Source organism: Oncorhynchus masou, chromosome 31 (assembly GCF_036934945.1).
Source record: "Oncorhynchus masou masou isolate Uvic2021 chromosome 31, UVic_Omas_1.1, whole genome shotgun sequence".
In the NCBI taxonomy this organism is placed as follows: domain Eukaryota; kingdom Metazoa; phylum Chordata; class Actinopteri; order Salmoniformes; family Salmonidae; genus Oncorhynchus; species Oncorhynchus masou.
In genome coordinates, this window is record NC_088242.1 from 74,777,384 (window position 1) to 74,796,198 (window position 18,815).

At 44.7% G+C, this 18,815-nt stretch overlaps 1 protein-coding gene across 1 annotated transcript in view; it reads left to right on the forward strand.

Moving 5' to 3' along the window:
- The window catches only part of LOC135525013 (capping protein, Arp2/3 and myosin-I linker protein 2-like), a 34,667-nt gene that overhangs the window by 4,857 nt on the left and 10,995 nt on the right, over positions 1-18,815 (forward strand). The window contains 7 exon segments of the mRNA XM_064952799.1: positions 1,605-1,777; positions 2,089-2,157; positions 2,403-2,437; positions 11,313-11,460; positions 12,134-12,186; positions 13,619-13,854; positions 18,531-18,637. Coding sequence (XP_064808871.1) covers positions 1,605-1,777; positions 2,089-2,157; positions 2,403-2,437; positions 11,313-11,460; positions 12,134-12,186; positions 13,619-13,854; positions 18,531-18,637 — 821 coding nt within the window.

Consider the following 18,815-nt stretch of genomic DNA (forward strand, 5'->3'; position numbering starts at 1 on the left):
ACATGCATGTAATGGAAATGTTGTTGTTGTTGCATATCCTAACTCCTCCTGAGATACCCTCAGGGAGTGGGATTACGGCCTGGGTTGCTATTGTACAGCGCCCCTGGAGCAATTAGGGTTAAGTGTCTTGCTCAAGGGCACGGCGACAGATACATTATTCTACCTTGTCGGCTCTGGTATTCGAACCAGCAACCTTTCTGTTACTGACCAAACATCAAGGCTACCTGCCGCCCCATCTACCTGTTATAAACCTGTTCTAATAAGCTGTCGTAAACAACCATTGATTTAAACATCAGCTTCACTCTGCAAAGGCCTCACTGACATCTCATTCATCTCCTCTGACAACAACAGTATATCCCAGTCTCCTTTACCCTCTCCTCAGTAGATTTCCCTGCTCCACTTATATTTGGACCCTGGCTCTACCACTGCCCCGGCCTCTTCTCCAGTGGTGTCCCATTCTCTGTAATAGTTGGAGGCTCTGTGGAGGCACAGTCCTCAGGGACGTCGCCCTGAGTGAAAGCAATACTTTTAATTACACAGAATACTTCTCCAGCGAGACGCGGCCTGCCTCAGTAATTACACACTGAGCAGCTTAAACTCTTACAGTATACAAGGCTCATTAAAACAGGCAGCCATTTTCTCTCAGAGTATCAAAGAGCCCTCTTATATCTGAGATGGAGATGTCAGGGTGAAGTTCATATAAACCAACTGAAGTTCTTTCAGGCCTAGGCTTTGGGCTCTTATTGGATGGAGCTCTGGCTCAGATCAAATCAAATTTTATTAGTCACATGCGCCGAAATGCTTACTTACGAGCTCCTAACCAACAATGCAGATAAGAATAAGAGATAAAAGTAACAAGTAGTTAAAGAGCAGCAGTGAAATAACAACAGAGAGTATATGCAGGGGGTTACCGATACAGAGTCAATGTGCCGGGGCATCAGTTAGTGGAGGTAGTATGTACAGTACATGCAGGTATAGATATTAAAGTGACTATGCATAGATGACAACAGAGAGTAGCAATGGTATAAAGAGGGGGGGGGGGCACTGCAAATAGTCTGGGCAGCCATGTGACTAGATGTTCAGGAGTCTTATGGTTTGGGGGTAGAAGCTGTTTAGAGGCCTCTTGGACCTTGACTTGGCACTCCGGTATCGCTTGCCGTACGGTAGCAGAGAGAGCAGTCTATGACTAGGGAGTCTTTGACTAGCTGGAGTCTTTGACAATTTTTAGGGCCTTCTTCTGACACTGTCTGGTATAGAGGTCCTGGATGGCAGGAAGCTTGGCCCCAGTGATTTACTGGGCCGTACGGTCGGAGGCCGAGCAGTTGCCATACCAGGCAGTGGGACAACCAGTCAGGATGCTCTCGATGGTGCAGCTGTAGAATCTTTTGAGGATCTGAGGACCCATGTCAAATGGCATGGGTCCTTTCAGTCTCCTGAGGGGGAATTGGTTTTGTGGTACACTCTTCACGACTGTCTTGGTGTGTTTGGACCATGATAGTTTGTTGGTGATGTGGACACCAAGGAACTTGAAGCTCTCAACCTGCTCCACTGCAACCCCGTCGATGAGATCAGTGGTGTGCGTCTGCGTATGTGCGTGCCTACAGTCCCTGGAGTCTCTGTCAGTGTGTGATTCCAAGCTGAAGACAAGCACCACCATCCTCATCAACAGCCTGAACTGCAATGCCACCAGCGGCCACAATGACATCAGCGGCAACTGTATCAAAGACACTGGAGCCAAATTTCTGGCCAAGGCCTTACTCATCAACACTAAGCTTAGGTAACCGAGTCATAACCCAACCAAACGTACACCTAACGAACCTATCATATTTTATTTGTATTTTTTATTTAACTAGGCAAGTCAGTTAAGAACATATTCTTAGCTATAATGATAGCCCAGGAGCAGTGGGTTAACTGCCTTGTTCAGTGGTAGAACGACAGATTTTGACCTTGTTAGCTCAGGGATTCAATCTAGCAAGCTTTCGGTTACTGGCCCAATGCTCTAACCACTATCATAGCCATAACACTACGCAACTCCCAAACTAAGCAACAATAACCTGACCTGCCATAGCCCTATCCATGTCTCTACAGGACCCTGGTCTGGGACAGAAACAATGTGACAGCCAATGGGTTTCTGGATGTGGCAAATGTTCTAGAGAAGTGAATAATGGACAGGGTCTCAGTCCTCCAAACAGAACAATATCTCCTCAAACATAATATTACCCTTCCTTTCCTGGCTTTCATGTTTGTTTAGTCATGAACACAGGAACTTCACATTATCGTAGCAGTCCTGAGAAGACAGAAGTTTAGATTGGGCTGTCCATGAGATGCCTGACTAAAACTTAACATTCAAAACTCCATCTCTCACCCTGGTAAATAAACATCTTTGGCTGTTGTGTGTCCAGATCCAGGCCTGTCTTCTCAGGAACAACCAGACACAGTCAGGATACCCAGATACTAAACCTGCAACAGGGCCTGAAAACTGTATGCTCTCTGAACATGTGAGGTGAGGCTCAGTCATAGAAGGCAACAGAAATGCAGTTGAGGTCGGAAGTTTGCATACACTTAGGTTGGAGTCATTGAAACTCATTTTTCAACCACTCCACAAATGTCTTGTTAACAAACTATAGTTTTGGCAAGTCAGTTAGGACATCTACTTTGTGCATGACACAAGTAGTTTTTTCCAACAATTGTTTACAGACAGATAATTTCACTTATATATCACTGTATCACAATACCAGTGGTATCAGTAGTTTACATACACTAAGTTGACTGTGCCTTTAAACAGGTTGGAAAATTCCAGGAAATTATGTCATGGCTTTAGAAGCTTCTGATAGGCTAATTGACATAATTTGTGTCAATTGGAGGTGTACCTGTGGATGTATTTCAAGGCTTACCTTCAAACTCAGTGCCTCTTTGCTTGACATCATGGGAAAATCAAAAGAAATCAGCCAAGACCAAGTCTGGTTCATCCTTGGATGCAATTTTCAAATGCCTGATGGTACCACGTTCATCTCTACAAACAATAGTACGCAAGTAGAAACACCATTGGACCACACAGCCACTCAGGAAGGAGATGCGTCTCCTAGAGATGAACGCACTTTGGTGCGAAAAGCGCAAATCAATCCCAGAACAACAGCAAAGGACCTTGTGAAGATGCTGGAGGAAACAGGTACAAAAGTATCTATATCAACAGTAAAACAAGTTCTATATCGACATAACCTGAAAGGCCTTTCAGCAAGGAAGGAGCCACTGCTCAAAAACCGCCATATAAAAGCCAGACTACAGTTTGCAACTGCACATAGGGACAGAGATTGTACTTTTTGGAGAAATGTCCACCGGTCTGATGAAACAAAAATAGAACTGTTTGGCCATAATGACAATTGTTAAATTTGGAGGGAAAATGGAGGTTTGCAAGTCAAAGAACACCATCCCAACCGTGAAGCACGGGGGTGGCAGCATCATGTTGTGGGGGTGCTTTGTGGGCAGAACTGAAAAAGCATGTGCGAGCAAGGAGGCCTACAAACCTGACAGTTACACCAGCTCTGTCAGGAAGAATGGGCCAAAATTCACCCAACTTATCGTGGGAAGCTTGTGGAAGGCTACCTGAAACGTTTAACCCAAGATAAACAATTTAAAGGCAATGCTACCAAATACTAAGTGTATGTACACTTCTGACACACTGGGAATGTGATGAAATAAATAAAAGCTGAAATAAATCATGCTCTCTACTATTATTCTGACATTTCACATTCTTAAAATAAAGTGGTTATCCTAACTGACCTAAGACAGGGATTTTTTACTAGGATTAAATGTCAGGAATTGTGAAAAACTGAGTTGAAATGTGTTTGGCTAAGGTGTATGTAAACGTCCGACTTCATGTATGTGTATAATCTGTATGTATGAGGATCTGTTCCTTTCCCATATTCCTTACTTTCTGGTACATTTGCCTCTGACAGGTGCTATATTTTTGGAAGTGAGGGGGTGAGAGCTAAGGGTGGAAGTACAGACTGCGCTGTATTGAATGTATGTATTCAGCTGTTACATCTTCCCTGAGTAAACGTTTGAAACATCACTCTTAGTTTTGGGCTTTGTATGATAAATATGGTATATTGAGATGTGGATCTTCTTACGACAGGGACAGTAAAAGTCATCCTGCGTCTCTGTCTGACTCATCCTGTCCCAGCTGGTTCAGGGTCTCTGACAGAGGTTATGGGAGAGTGTCCTACCTTTAAACCCCTGCAATGTACAGTACAGGAAGTGCAGTCAGACATTTTGGCTGCAGAGGAAGTGCTTTGTAATGCTGAGACCTCCATCACGGTAAGGTTTCCTTGATCCTTGAGTCTCATATAATAGATTTGTGATTGTTGGCTAGATTGACAATGTATATCTGTGTAACATAGACCTAATGAGGAACTCATTTGAGGATGTTGAAACATAATACATTGGTGTTCGTCCTCTACCTATTAAAAACATGATCTGGCGCACACACATAATTATTTTATGCAGAGGTGCTGACTAACGGTGAAGAAACTCTATTTTTATAGCTTAGAGTCGCACACGCTATATATAAACTCCCAGTAATTTATTGGGTAAATCACCAATGTTTCGACATCACTGTGCCTTCTTCAGGGTAAAGTCATGAGTGCTTGAACCAGGTTATGTAGACAAACAGTGTAATTAGTGCAACCAATGACAAAAGTGAGGGGTGTGTCATAATTATTAAGTTAATTAGAATGACTTGAGTGAAACTGTAAAAAACAATAGGTTATAGCATATAATATATTAGGCTGTTATCATATGGAAACATAATTACATATTGTACATAATATTAGCACCAGCATACATTGTTTAATTCAATTTCACATATATATTTAATTGTTTCCTATTTCATGAAAACAGTTTGTTACATGTAATCTTTTGGTTCAACAATGATGCATAATAAGCATCATCAACAGGGGGAACATATGACAGTGGGGCAAAAAAGTATTTAGTCAGACACCAATTGTGCAAGTTCTCCCACTTAAAAAGATGAGAGAGGCCTGTAATTTTCATCATAGGTACACTTCAACCATGACAGTCAAAATGAGAAAAAAAATCCAGGAAATCACATTGTAGGATTTTTAATGAATTTATTTGCAAATTATGGTGGAAAATAAGTATTTGGTCACCTACAAACAAGCAAGATTTCTGGCTCGCACAGATCTGTAACTTCTTCTTTAAGAGGCTCCTCTGTCCTCCACTCGTTACCTGTATTAATGGCAACTATTTGAACTTGTTATCAGTATAAAAGGCATCTGTCCACAACATCAAACAGTCACACTCCAAACTCCACTATGGCCAAGACCAAAGAGCTGTCAAAAGACACCAGAAACAAAATTGTAGACCTGCACCAGGCTGGGAAGACTGAATCTGCAATAGGTAAGCAGCTTGGTTTGAAGAAATCAACTGTGGCAGCAATTATTAGGAAATGGAAGACATACAAGACCACTGATAATCTCCCTCGATCTGGGGCTCCACGCAAGATCTCACCCCGTGGGGTCAAAATGATCACAAGAACCGTGAGAAAAAATCCCAGAACCACACGGGGGGACCTAGTGAATGACCTGCAGAGAGCTGGGACCAAAGTAACAAAGCTTACCATCAGTAACACACTACGCCGCCAGGGACTCAAATCCTGCAGTGCCAGACGTGTCCCCCTGCTTAAGCCAATACATGTCCAGGCCCGTCTGAAGTTTGCTAGAGAGCATTTGGATGATCCAGAAGAAGGTTGGGAGAATGTCATATGGTCAGATGAAACCAAAATATAACTTTTTGGTAAAAACTCAACTCGTCATATTTGGAGGACAAAGAATGCAGAGTTGCATCCAAATAACACCATGCCTACTGTGAAGCATGGGGGTGGAAACATCATGCTTTGGGGCTGTTTTTCTGCAAAGGGACCAGGACGACTGATCCCTGTAAAGGAAAGAATGAATGGGGCCATGTATCGTGAGATTTTGAGTGAAAACCTCCTTCCATCAGCAAGGGCATTGAAGATGAAACGTGGCTGGGTCTTTCAGCATGACAATGATCCCAAACACACCGCCCGGGCAACGAAGGAGTGGCTTCGTAAGAAGCATTTCAAGGTCCTGGAGTGGCCTAGCCAGTCTCCAGATCTCAACCCCATAGAACATCTTTGGAGGGAGTTGAAAGTCTGTGTTGCCCAGCAACAGCCCCAAAACATCACTGCTCTATAGGAGATCTGCATGGAGGAATGGGCCAAAATACCAGCAACAGTGTGTGAAAACCTTGTGAAGACTTACAGAAAACATTTGACCTCTGTCATTGCCAACAAAGGGTATATAACAAAGTATTGAGATAAACTTTTGTTATTGACCAAATACTTATTTTCCACCATAATTTGCAAATAAATTCATTAAAAATCCTACCATGTGATTTCCTGGATTTTTTTTCTCAATTTTTGTCTGTCATAGTTGCAGTGTACCTATGATGAAAATTACAGGCCTCTCTCATCTTTAAGTGGGAGAACTTGCACAATTGGTGTCTGACTAAATACTTTTTTGCCCCACTGTAGGTGTATGCTGAAAAGCTGTAGAAAGAATACAAATTTATAAGACTGGTTCATTAAAGAGAGAATTGTTTATAAGAAGGACCTGAGATCAAAGTCAATATTCAGACCATTAGGGGACAATGTTTTTAGACAGGATATCCAGTAAGCCTCCCTTTGTAGTAGTAGGATCTCCATGTTGCCTCTCCTTGATAGAGCAACATGCTCAATGCCTGTGTATTTGAGGTAGGAGATAGGATGGTTAGCTTCAACAAAGTGAGCTGCTAATGGATAATCAATGTTCTTACATGTGATTGAGCCGCGGTGTTCAGCTATGCATTGTTTTAATTATCTTTTTGTTTGTCCTACGTATACTTTCCCACGTGAACAGGTGATGAGATTGATTACTCTCTTGGTCTTGCATGAGATGATACCCCTAACTGGGAGTTTTCAACCTGTATGCAGGTGTCTGAAGAATGTTTTTATAATGCTGTTGCACTGTGCACATGAGCCACATTTGTAGTTCCCATTTGGAATGGGTGTCAAGAGTGTCTGAGTGAGCTCAGGGGGCATGTCAGATCTCGCCAAGCTAGTGAAACCACGTTTGTAGACCACCAGTGGGGGTTTCTTGAAGAGGTGTGCGATTTTTTTGTTGTTGTTGTTTATTTGCAAAATATGCCAGTGCTTTTCAGGATTGCTTTAATTTTCTCTGAACACTTGATGCAAAAGACTGTTGCGTTGTTTTTCTTCTTTGGTTGAGTTTTTAGTAATTCCTCTCTTGGTTTTTGAGATATTTTCATCATTGCAGCATCAAGAGTTTTGTTCTTGTAGCCTCTCATTTTTTTAGCAATTGCCTTCTCTTCATGAGCTGGGGAGGACACCCTCTAGAGGTGTAATGCTGCAGCATTTACTGAATGACTGCCAAAACAATTACTGCTATTTCTAAGTCTGTTATTGTTTGTGTACAGTGTTTATGAGTAGCATCAATATGCATCAGTCACCAACCACACAGATGACTATCACCATTCAGCCAATTAGAAGAGACATGCCTAAAACTATTGCTGCAACACATGATAGGAAAAGACTCATGAGAGGTCATCCAGGTGAGTCTCCCAGGTGACTGGTGTCAAATCAAATCAAACTTTGTCACATGCGCCGAAAATAACAAATGTAGACCTGACCGCGAAATACTTACTTACAAGCCCTTAACCAACAGTGCAGTTCAAGAAGAGTTCAGAAAATATTTACCAAATAAAATCAAATAAAAATGATAAAAAGTAACAAAATAACATACCGATAATGAGGCTATATACAGGGGGAGTCAGTGTGCGGGGGTGCAGGTAATTTGTACATGTAGGCAGGGGTGAAGTGATTATGCATAGATAATTAACAGCGAGTAGCAGCAATATACAAAACAAATGGGGGGGGGGGGGGTAATAGTCCAGTGGCCATTTGATGAATTGTTCAGCAGTCTTATGGCTTGGGGGTAGAAGCTGTTAAGGAGCCTTTTGGTCCTAGACTTGGCGCTCCGGTACCGCTTGCCGTGCGGTAGCAGAGAAAACAGTCTATGACTTGGGTTGAAGGAAGCTTGACCCCAGTGATGTACTGGGCCATACGCACTACCCTCTGTAGTGCCTTATGGTCAGATGCTGATGCCAGTTCTCTGAACTCCTCCCTATAGGCTGTCTAATCGTTGTCGGTGGTCAGGCCTACCACTGTTGTGTCGTCAGCAAACTTAATGATGGTGTTGGAGTTGTGTTTGGCCATGCAGTCGTAGGTGAACAGGGAGTACAGGAGGGGACTAATTACACACCCCTGAGGGGCTCCAGTGTTGAGGATCAGCATGGCAGACGTCTGTTGCCCACCCTTACCACCTGGGGGCGGCCCGTCAGGAAGTCCAAGATCCAGTTGCAGAGGGAGGTGTTTAGTCCCAGGGTCCTTAGCTTAGTGATGAGCTTTGAGGGCAGTATGGTGTTGAATGCTGAGCTGTAGTCAATGAACAGCATTCTCACATAGGTGTTCCTTTTGTCCAGGTGGGAAAGGGCAGTGTGGAGTGCGATTGAGATTGCGTCATCTGTGGATTTGTTGGGGCAGTATGCGAATTGGAGTGGGTCTAGGAATCCGGTAGGATGCTGTTGTTGTGAGCCATGACCAGTCTTTCAAAGCACTTCATGGCTACCGATGTGAGTGCTACGGGGAGGTAATCATTTCGGCAGGTTGCCTTCGCTTCCTTGGGCACAGGGACTATGGGGGTCTGCTTGAAACATGTAGGTATTACAGACTCAGTCAGGGAGAGGTTGAAAATGTCAGTGAAGACACTTGCCAGTTGGTCCGTGCATGCTTTTAGTACACGTCCTGGTAATCCATCTGGCCCTGCGGCTTTGTGAATGTTGACCTGTTTAAAAGGTCTTGGTCACATCGTCACAGTCATATCACACAGTCATCCAGAACAGCTGGTGCTCTCCGGTATGCTTCAATGTTGCTTGCCTCGAAGCGAGCATAAAAGGCATTTAGCTTGTCTGGTAGGCTCGCGTCACTTGGCAGCTCACGTCTGGGTTTCCCTTTGTGGTCCGTAATAGTTTTCAAGCCCTGCCACATCTGACGAGCATCAGAGCTGGTGTAGTAGGATTCAATCTTAATCCTGTATTGACACTTTGCATGTTTGATGGTTCGTCTGCGGGCATAGCAGGATTTCTTATAGGCGTCCGGATAAGTGTCCCGCTCCTTGAAAGCGCCAGCTCTAGCCTTTAGCTCGATGCGGATGTTGCCTGTAATCCATGGCTTCTGGTTGGGATATGTACATACGGTCACTGTGGGGACGACCTCGTGGAATCACTTATTGATGAAGCCGATGACTGAGGTGTTGTACTCAATGCCATTGGATGAATCCCGGAACATATTCTGGTCTGTGCTGGCAAAACAGTCCTGTAGTGTAGCATCCACGTCATCTGACCACTTCCATATTGAGTGAGTCACTGGTGCTTCCTGCTTTAGTTGTTGCTTGTCAGCAGGAATCAGGAGGATCGATTTATGGTCGGATATTCCAAATGGAGGGCGGGGGAGAACTTTGTATGCATCTCTGTTTGTGGAGTAAAGGTAGTTGTTACGCATTCCTCTTGGAGGAGGGAACGCAACACCCTGCTACACTCAACTCCCCATAGAGTGAAAGAGGTATGTGATTGTAGGTGCGGGTAAGGATGACAGAGTCAGAGAATGTGACCTTTTACCATGTTAAGGAAATAAATTCCCAGTAATGTGGGGAAAAGGGGCTGGACAGAACCAAAGCAAAGAAAGTAAAAGTTAGAGTCCCCTCTCCTACCTTCCCTGCCTACCCACTACTTACCTAACCTTAGCGCCACCTGGCGCGCTAACCAAAATACAGGGGTTGGTCCGCCCAGGTCTTACCTAGTTTGCATAGACGGAGTACATACTACGGGTATATGTATGCCAGCAGGCCTCTTGCCTAAGCATTCCCAAGGTGCCTTCCCCTTCCCCCCTGGGAACAAATGACACAGAATAATACAAACTTAAAGTGAACAATTTCACTAATTAAAAACACTGAGTACTATTGGCACACACATACCTCAGAAGTAGCAGCTACAAAATACTTTCAACAAAACTGTCTCTGATCAACAACCAACACAGGACATTCAAGAAGCCCTCTCTTCTAACAAAGGAACACTGACTTTTAAAGCTGTCGCAGTAATTGCCGACAGCTTTGTCCCCTAACGAGAGGGCAGGATCAGAGCTCCAATCTACAATGGGGCCGACCAATCAGCTGCTTGGAGGAATCCAGGAAGCCATTTCCTGAAATACACACATAAGTATCCACAAACTCATAACACAGAAACTGGGGAACGTAGCAGTCGTCTATAGTTGTTATTCCTCTGGTTGCACATGTTGGTAAAAATTTGGTAAAACTGATTTCAGTTTGCCTGCATGTCCCCGGACAATAGAAGCACTGCTTCTGGATGAGCATTTTCTTGTTTGCTTATTGCCTTATAAAGTTGGTTGAGTGCGCTCTTAGTGCCTGCATCGGTCTGTGGTGGTAAATAGACAGCTACGAATAATATAGATGAGAACTCTCTTGGTAGATAGTGTGGTCTACAGCTTATCATAAGGTACTCTTCCTCAGGCGAGCAATACCTCAAGACTTCTTTAATATTAGACATCACGCATCAGCTGTTATTGACAAAAAGACACACACCCCCACCCCTCATCTTACCAGATGTAGCTTCTCTGTTCTGCCGGTGCATTAAAAATCCCTCCAGCTCTATATTGTCCATGTCATCGTTCAGCCACGACTCGGTGAAACATAGGATATTTCAGTTCTTGTTGTCCCGTTGGTAGGATAATAGTAATCGTAGGACATCCATTTTATTTTCCAATGATTGCATGGGAGTTTCCTCGCTCACCTACGGATTCTCAGGAAGAAGCCCGATCTGCGTCCTCTTTTCTTCCATCTTTTCTTCACCCAAATGGCGTGGATCTGGTCCTGTTCCCGGAAGAGCAGTATATCTATCTCGTCGGACTCGTTAAAGGAAAAAGCTTTTTTCCAGTTCATGGTAAGTAATCCCAGTTCTAATGTCCAGAAGTTATTTTCGGTCATAAGAGACGGTAGCAGCAACATTATGTACAAATAAGTTTTTTTTAAAGTTACAAACAACGCAAAAAAACAAATGAAATAGCTAAATTGATTATGGGCATGTAAAACGTCAGCCATCCTCTTCGGGCGCCATTTATCTATATGCCCTGTGTGTTCCAGAAGCTGGCCCAGGCCTTGCTACAGGCAGCCCAGACTCTCTGTCCCAGGATCACACACAGGTCAAGCTGGCTGACTATGTGGCTAAGATGTCCAGACAGACAGACCTCTTCATCCGGGACACCCTCATACAGCACACAGGAGAGCTCAGGTAGACAGATGAATATACACACATCCACCCTGACACAAAAACACAGCTTATGTAGAACACAAAATGGTGACATCATACATGATCTTTGTTGGTTGGTCACAATCATGTCATACTCAACCCTGGTAATTTTCCCCACCTAGGTGCCTCCCACATATCTCATAAAGCTTATTGCTAATGGTTTACTTCTCCCCTCCCTTATTTATTTCTGCTTTTCACTCCTCTTTCAGTGAACTCAAACTGTCAGTTAGTGTCTCCTTGGTGGAAAGTATCATTGATGAGGTTCTGCAGGACTTGTTTGTGGCTCAGCGGCAATTGGTGAGAGTTTGTTTTGTGTGTGAGTTTTGTGTGTTTGTGTGTTTGATTAGTATGACTGATCACCACCCTCCCCCACCTCAGAACCGTCATATGAGGGAGCAGACCAGAAAAAATGGCCGTTATTTAAAAAAAAAAATGTAACGTTTTAAATAGGTTTTGTGAATCTGTGCCCAGCTCCCTCAGCTAAAAGGAGTAGACCATGACTGCCCACTGGATGATGTAAAAGTTCTGACTAATATAAAGCACACATATCCCACCATACTATACTGTATATGCCGAACCATTCTACCAGTCTACACAGTACCTACATGACCTGCATTAGTTCTTGTTTCTCCTATTCTCTTATTCTCCTACACAGTATGCTTATGTCATTTGGAGGAACAGCTATCCGTCAAGCATCCTCAGTGAGAAGTAAGAACCAGGCTTGTCATAAGTATAATTAAGATTTATTGTAACAGACTATTTAGTTGGAAAGCTGGAAGTCTGGGATGAAACTAGGAAGATTAACATTGGAGGTTTGATGATTGGCTGCAGTCTGCTCCATAAAAATTGCCTCGACCTGTGATGTCAGTAGCGACAATCTTCTGCCACTGTGATTAGCTTAGAAAAAGGTTTCTCCCAGAGTTCACAGTTGAAAGGTCAGAGGTTGTGTCTGAACCATTGCACTATCCAGTTAGGAGTGAGCTCTAACAAAAGAGGGTCAGAAGGGCAGTAATATGAAAATAATGGAGCAGTCACAACAAAGAGGGAGACATTGTCTAGAGCCATATGGTTCTGGATTGTTCTGCTCAAATCCCACTAGTGCAATGTCCTCATAAGTGCATTTTAAATCCGATTTAAAATCAGTCAAAATTTGTGTCAGTGTGCTACATGGAAAAAATTACGCTAAACTTTTTAACCCCTTGTCTGCTGAAAAACATGTTCAAAAAAGGCACTTATGTTTTACTGTGCATGTGTTTTTGTGTTTGTGTGTCATTGATGCAGTCTGGGACCCTAGAGGTGCTGTCCCTCAGTGTGTCTTAGAAGTTCCCCTCCTTGTGACAGTGCTGTGTCATGGTGCTGAAGGTTAAAGGACCCCATTGAAGGTTAGGGGGGTGTGTGTGTGTGTGGGAGGGGGGGCAGTGGTGGGGGAGTTACTACTCTACCCTCAACAAAATATAATCAGCAGTGCGGTGCTCTGCCTGTCCAATAAAAAGGGCTGTGACTAACTGGAGCATGGCCGGGTTACTTTCAGACCACTGAGTCTCACTGGGGGGACGGAGATGGAGGGGTTGTGTACAATCATTACACAACCCCTCCCCCTCCTTTGGCTCTCTCTCCCTGTTTTGACGCTACCTGCTCTCTCTTTCACTACCATCTCACTCCTGTATTTGTATGTTGCTCTCTCTTGCTCCCTCTCTCTCCGTCTCTTTCTTGCTCCCTCTCTCTCTCTTCCATTGTTTATATTCACTGTTAAAGGCATCCATCTGATTCCTCTTCCATCCATATTTTCTGTCGCTTTGCTCTCTGCTTTTTTTCTTTGTCCTTATTTCCTCTCCCTTTCTTCATCAACGCTCTCTCACCCACCATCCTTCTCTCTCTCCCATTCTATCTCACATCCCTTAGTGTGATACGCCACATTATAGTTAGTTGTCCTGTTTTTCCATGCATTCTATCACACACCCGGGGCCTGTGTAGGTTGGTACCATTCCCTCTCTCTGTCTCTCTCTGCAGGTCTCCTGGATGTAGACACGGAGCAGCAGGCGAGAGAGAGCATTTATTATCAGAAGGAAGTAGGAGGGGAGGTCTCAGGGGTAGGAGGGAGTGGGTGGGTGGGCGCTGTCGTCGACAACGTTATTGTCAGTCACAGTGGCAGGCCAGCTGAAACCTGAAGGCCCCTCCCACACAGGGAGGGAGGCGGATGCTGCCGCTGCTCTTGCTGCTGCCGCGGCTCTTAGCGACAGTGATCCCCGGCGCCCTGAGCCTGCACCTCCTCAGCCCCCTATGGACCTGCCCATCGAAGGCCACACACTGAGGCACTACACCCGCTCCAGGCCCAGACCCAACCGCCGGAACAGCAAGCCGCCCAGCAAGCCCCAGGTAAGAGGCAACACGACGATCACAGACCAAGGAGGATGGGGATGGAGGGAAGAAAGGGAGGGAGGCACAGAGAGAGGAAGTGAGGGGGGATGCAGGGAGAGGATAATTGTAGCAACAGAGCTGCTTTCTGAGAGAGGAATAGATGAGAAGGGATGGATGGAAATAGAGAGATGAGGGGAGAAAAAAATCAGAGCAGAGCAGAGAGAATGTTGGAGGTAGAGCGAGAGAAAGCGAGGGAGCGGGAATAGGGGAGGGAAGCAGTGTTCTGATGGTGGTTCTCAGGTTATTGCAGCCACAGCAGCAGAGGCAGTGTCAGTGGCTTGCAGCGCTAGACATTCTCTCTCATCTCCATCTCCAGCCTCTTTCCCTCTCTCTGTCTATCTGATTCTATTTCACCATCTTGTCAGTTCTGCTGCTTTAGCCGTTGATGTGTTGAGGAGCCATTTCTGTGTGTTTTTTCCATATTTTTCCCTGCATTAACGATGGTCCGTGTGGTTCTCAGTAGTTGGGGTGGGAGCTGTCAGAACAGGGCAATGTCTTTCCATGCTGATTCTGGACGGCTCTGTTCTGCTCTGTGTGACTGCCGTATAATTTGTATTATTCATGTTTTTACACCAAGGTGGGCTCACCGGCTCTCCGCCCCTCCCCCCTCCATGATCACTCTCCCGTCAATGCCTTTAGCACAATCACTCTTTTACGGTGGAATATTGTTAAGGATTGTCAATGGGAACTGGTCATGTGTCTGTGTTTGCATGTATGTATTCATTGTCGTGTTTGATCAAAATGTCCCACAAGGAGCAGCGGGTGCTCCGTGCTGATTGGTGGCAGTCTAGTGGTCTCTGTGTGTGTGTGTGTGTGTGTGTGCGTGTGTGTGTGGGTGTGTATGTGTTTTCCCCTGACACTGTTTGTTCTGCCAACTGATCAGACAGCTATCTCTCTGTTATGTGTGAAAAACAATGCTGCAGCCATCTTATAGGCAGAACTAGTTCAATATAAATGGCTGATATAAGGTGTTCTTTGTAACATTATATGTGTCTGTCTGTGTGCCTCCTGCCGTTGTCATTAGTGGTGCTACACTGGTGTTGTAGCGTGATTCATTCTTGTTATTGCAGGTAACACTGTACAATTGGGATAATACCACATTAACCAGATGTCTGTATCCACTGTGTTGTATTTACTGGCACACAGTGCCACCACATTGTTATATAGACTGTATTCAAGGTGCCCCCAATTGTGTATTTCTATATTTCCTGTGCTCTTGTCCATGGTTACCTGTGCTCCTGTATAGTAATTGTTAGTGTGTTAAAACCTGTGTTTTTATCTGGGTCTCTGGGGTCAGTGTACATTCAGGCAGGACGGGCGACCAGCTCTGATGAGAGATTGTCTGGAGAGGACGACTCCACAGAGATAGCTTCGGCAGGATGAGAGGCAGAAAGAACCACTTTACCCATCTATGGAATGGAACAAGTGTGTTATGAGGCAGAATTATTTATTTTTTTGTGTTTGCTTTTATTTTATTTTTTGCATGTGTATCGCAAGCAGGTTTATGTTATGTTAATGTTTCTAATGTGTGATAATGTAGGTAGTTGGCCTGGTGAAATATTGGGCGGTTGTTGGAGGGCTGCTGGCTGTGTTGACGGTGGGGAAGGAAGGGTCTACAGGGTCTACTGTCACACTGCTGTAACACTCACTGTGATTGGTGGTGGTGGCACTGCACATTCTGCTGGGTCCGTAGCATTTGATTTTATTACATCTGTAGAGAAATGTAAGGTCATCTGCATTTGATTTTTTATAACGGCATAGCTACCTCCCCCTAAAACATCTTGCCTCCATGTTGCAGAGGCTACTAACTGATGTCGTCATCTGAGGTTTAATAAAAAGCTGGAGCTGGAGCACACCCAGATAAAATGATTTAGTGTAGAGGTGCTGACGAACTGGAAATAAACTGGAAGCTATATAAATAAAGAGTCACTGAGGTTTGTTCATAAACCATTCGCTTGCCATCACTCAGTGCTATGTTAAAGCCAAAACACAGCCAGTCTAGTGGTATATGAGGAATTGGACAGAGCCTGGCAGTTGAATTCTGCAAATGGTGGGAACTCCTACTGAATGATTCCCTGGGAATGTGTGGGAGATGATTCTTTGAAATCCAAGACCTCATATTATCAGACAGGACATGTCAGACCATATGTCAGAGATTTGTCTTCCATTTTCTGCTCTCCTTTTTATACAGTTAATTGACTATTATTAACTGGGTGTTTTGAGCCCTGAATGCAGATTGGCTGACAGCCATGGTATATCAGACCACATACCACAGGTATAACAAAACATGTATTTTTACTACTCTAATTACATTGGTAACCAGTTTATAATAGCAATAAGGCACCAATATACCCCGGCTAAGGGCTGCGTTGTGCGTAAGAACAGCCATATACCACACCCCCTCTGACCTTATTGCTTAATTATAGAATTAGTACGAGACATTATTGGATGACCAGAGCCCTATACCTACATAGACATGAACTGTAGTTGCGAAAAGTCCACCTATTGATGTTCTATTTACCACAATAGACAATGCACTGCAAAGACAGTAAAGTCCTGCCCCCATCTTCATTAGGGAAAAACCAATAGACACCCCTCTTCTACCTACCAGTCCATCAGTAAGAAAGTGTTGCTATACTAGATGTATAGACAGGGTATATGTATGATAGGGTTAGTGTGTGTTGTTAGTCATCAGTGGAAACACCATCCTTGTGTCTTATGGCATGTCTTTTTCTCTTCCTGAAGATGGAGTGGAGTGATGGGGATCGGTGCTCTCTGATTGGCTGAGAAGTGCTAAATGATTTATAATCCGTTTGTCATGCAGCATGGAGCTCCATTTGTATACGGTTGCTATAGCTCTGTTCTGCAGGGTGTAGGTTCTCTTGCTCAGTGTAACCACTGCGCCTTAGACTCCTCTCTCACAGTCTGTTCAGCTACACTCACAGACTGGTTAAATACAGAACAACAGTCCCAAACACTAGCCTACCGTGTGTGTGTGTGTGCGTGCGCGCAAGAGACACTGACAAAACAGTCCTTGCCTTCACTCTGTCTCTTCCCACTGCTGAAAATTGTCAGCCAATACTACCGGTCAAAATGTTGTGGACTGCCTGTTTGTATCTGAGTAAGTGACAGACAGCCAGGAAAAGAGTTAGTGTGAACTGCTCTTCCCACCAGCCTGCTAAATAACAGTGAATAATTCTGAATTTTAAATGATCATATTTTGATCCAAACTAAACAGCTACTCTTCAGACTGGAACAGAGCGAGAGGAGAAAGTGGTGGTGGGTGAAAGGGTGTGTCTAAGAGGTCCAGTCACATGGTGAGGAAAGGGTGTGTCTAAGAGGTCCAGTCACATGGTGGAGAAAGGGTGTCTCTAAGAGGTCCAGTCACATGGTGGGGAAAGGGTGTGTCTAAGAGGTCCAGTCACATGGTGGAGAAAGGGTGTGTCTAAGAGGTCCAGTCACATGGTGGGGAAAGGGTGTGTCTAAGAGGTCCAGTCACATGGTGGAGAAAGGGTGTGTCTAAGAGGTCCAGTCACATGGTGGAGAAAGGGTGTGTCTAAGAGGTCCAGTCACATGGTGAGGAAAGGGTGTGTCTAAGAGGTCCAGTCACATGGTGAGGAAAGGGTGTGTCTAAGAGGTCCAGTCACATGGTGGGGAAAGGGTGTGTCTAAGAGGTCCAGTCACATGGTGAGGAAAGGGTGTGTCTAAGAGGTCCAGTCACATGGTGGGGAAAGGGTGTGTCTAAGAGGTCCAGTCACATGGTGGAGAAAGGGTGTGTCTAAGAGGTCCAGTCACATGGTGGGGAAAGGGTGTGTCTAAGAGGTCCAGTCACATGGTGAGGAAAGGGTGTGTCTAAGAGGTCCAGTCACATGGTGAGGAAAGGGTGTGTCTAAGAGGTCCAGTCACATGGTGAGGAAAGGGTGTGTCTAAGAGGTCCAGTCACATGGTGGGGAAAGGGTGTGTCTAAGAGGTCCAGTCACATGGTGGGGAAAGGGTGTGTCTAAGAGGTCCAGTCACATGGTGAGGAAAGGGTGTGTCTAAGAGGTCCAGTCACATGGTGAGGAAAGGGTGTGTCTAAGAGGTCCAGTCACATGGTGAGGAAAGGGTGTGTCTAAGAGGTCCAGTCACATGGTGGGGAAAGGGTGTGTCTAAGAGGTCCAGTCACATGGTGGGGGATCAGGGCTGAGGGGTTGTGTTCTCTCCAGGTACCTGAAGCACAGATGTGCCTACACACACTGCTTCTGCAATAGCCACACAGTGTTCTATAGAATAGAGAGGATGTTCTATTGTGTGTGTGATTGCGTGGGTGTATTTGTCTGTGTTTGTTCATAAACATATATTTTTATCTATTGCATATCTGTTGTCAAACATATGAATCACTATGTGTACGGTGAGTGTGAGAGTGTACTCAGCCTACACTGATCAGCCACACAATGGTTTTACCATAAGCATTCTCCAAGCCACTTATCTTATTGGTTATGCGATGCTGGCTTGGCCAATAAGCAAACATTTATTTTTTGGCAACGCTACAGGGGGATTTGACAGTGGCAGATGAACCACAGTGCCTTCACTTTTGCATATACTGAGTCGCAATTATCTTTTGTTTGTGTTTTTGTACATGTGTGTGTGTGCAGGAGCAAGCAGCTGAGCGTGAAGAGAATGAAGCCAATGAGACCATGGGCAGGGTGGATGAGGGAGTAGAGGAGTTCTTCACGAAGAAGATCATCCCTGATGACCCGCTGTAAGTATCCGTATACCTCCAACAGAATACACCTTTGCATACTGACACATACAGAATAGATATACTGCATGCACCCACACTAAACAAACCCACTCATACTTGCTTTCTACACCTACACCCTCTGCACATGCATGTTCACACACTCCCGTGTAGACAAACATCGCTACACACACCATGC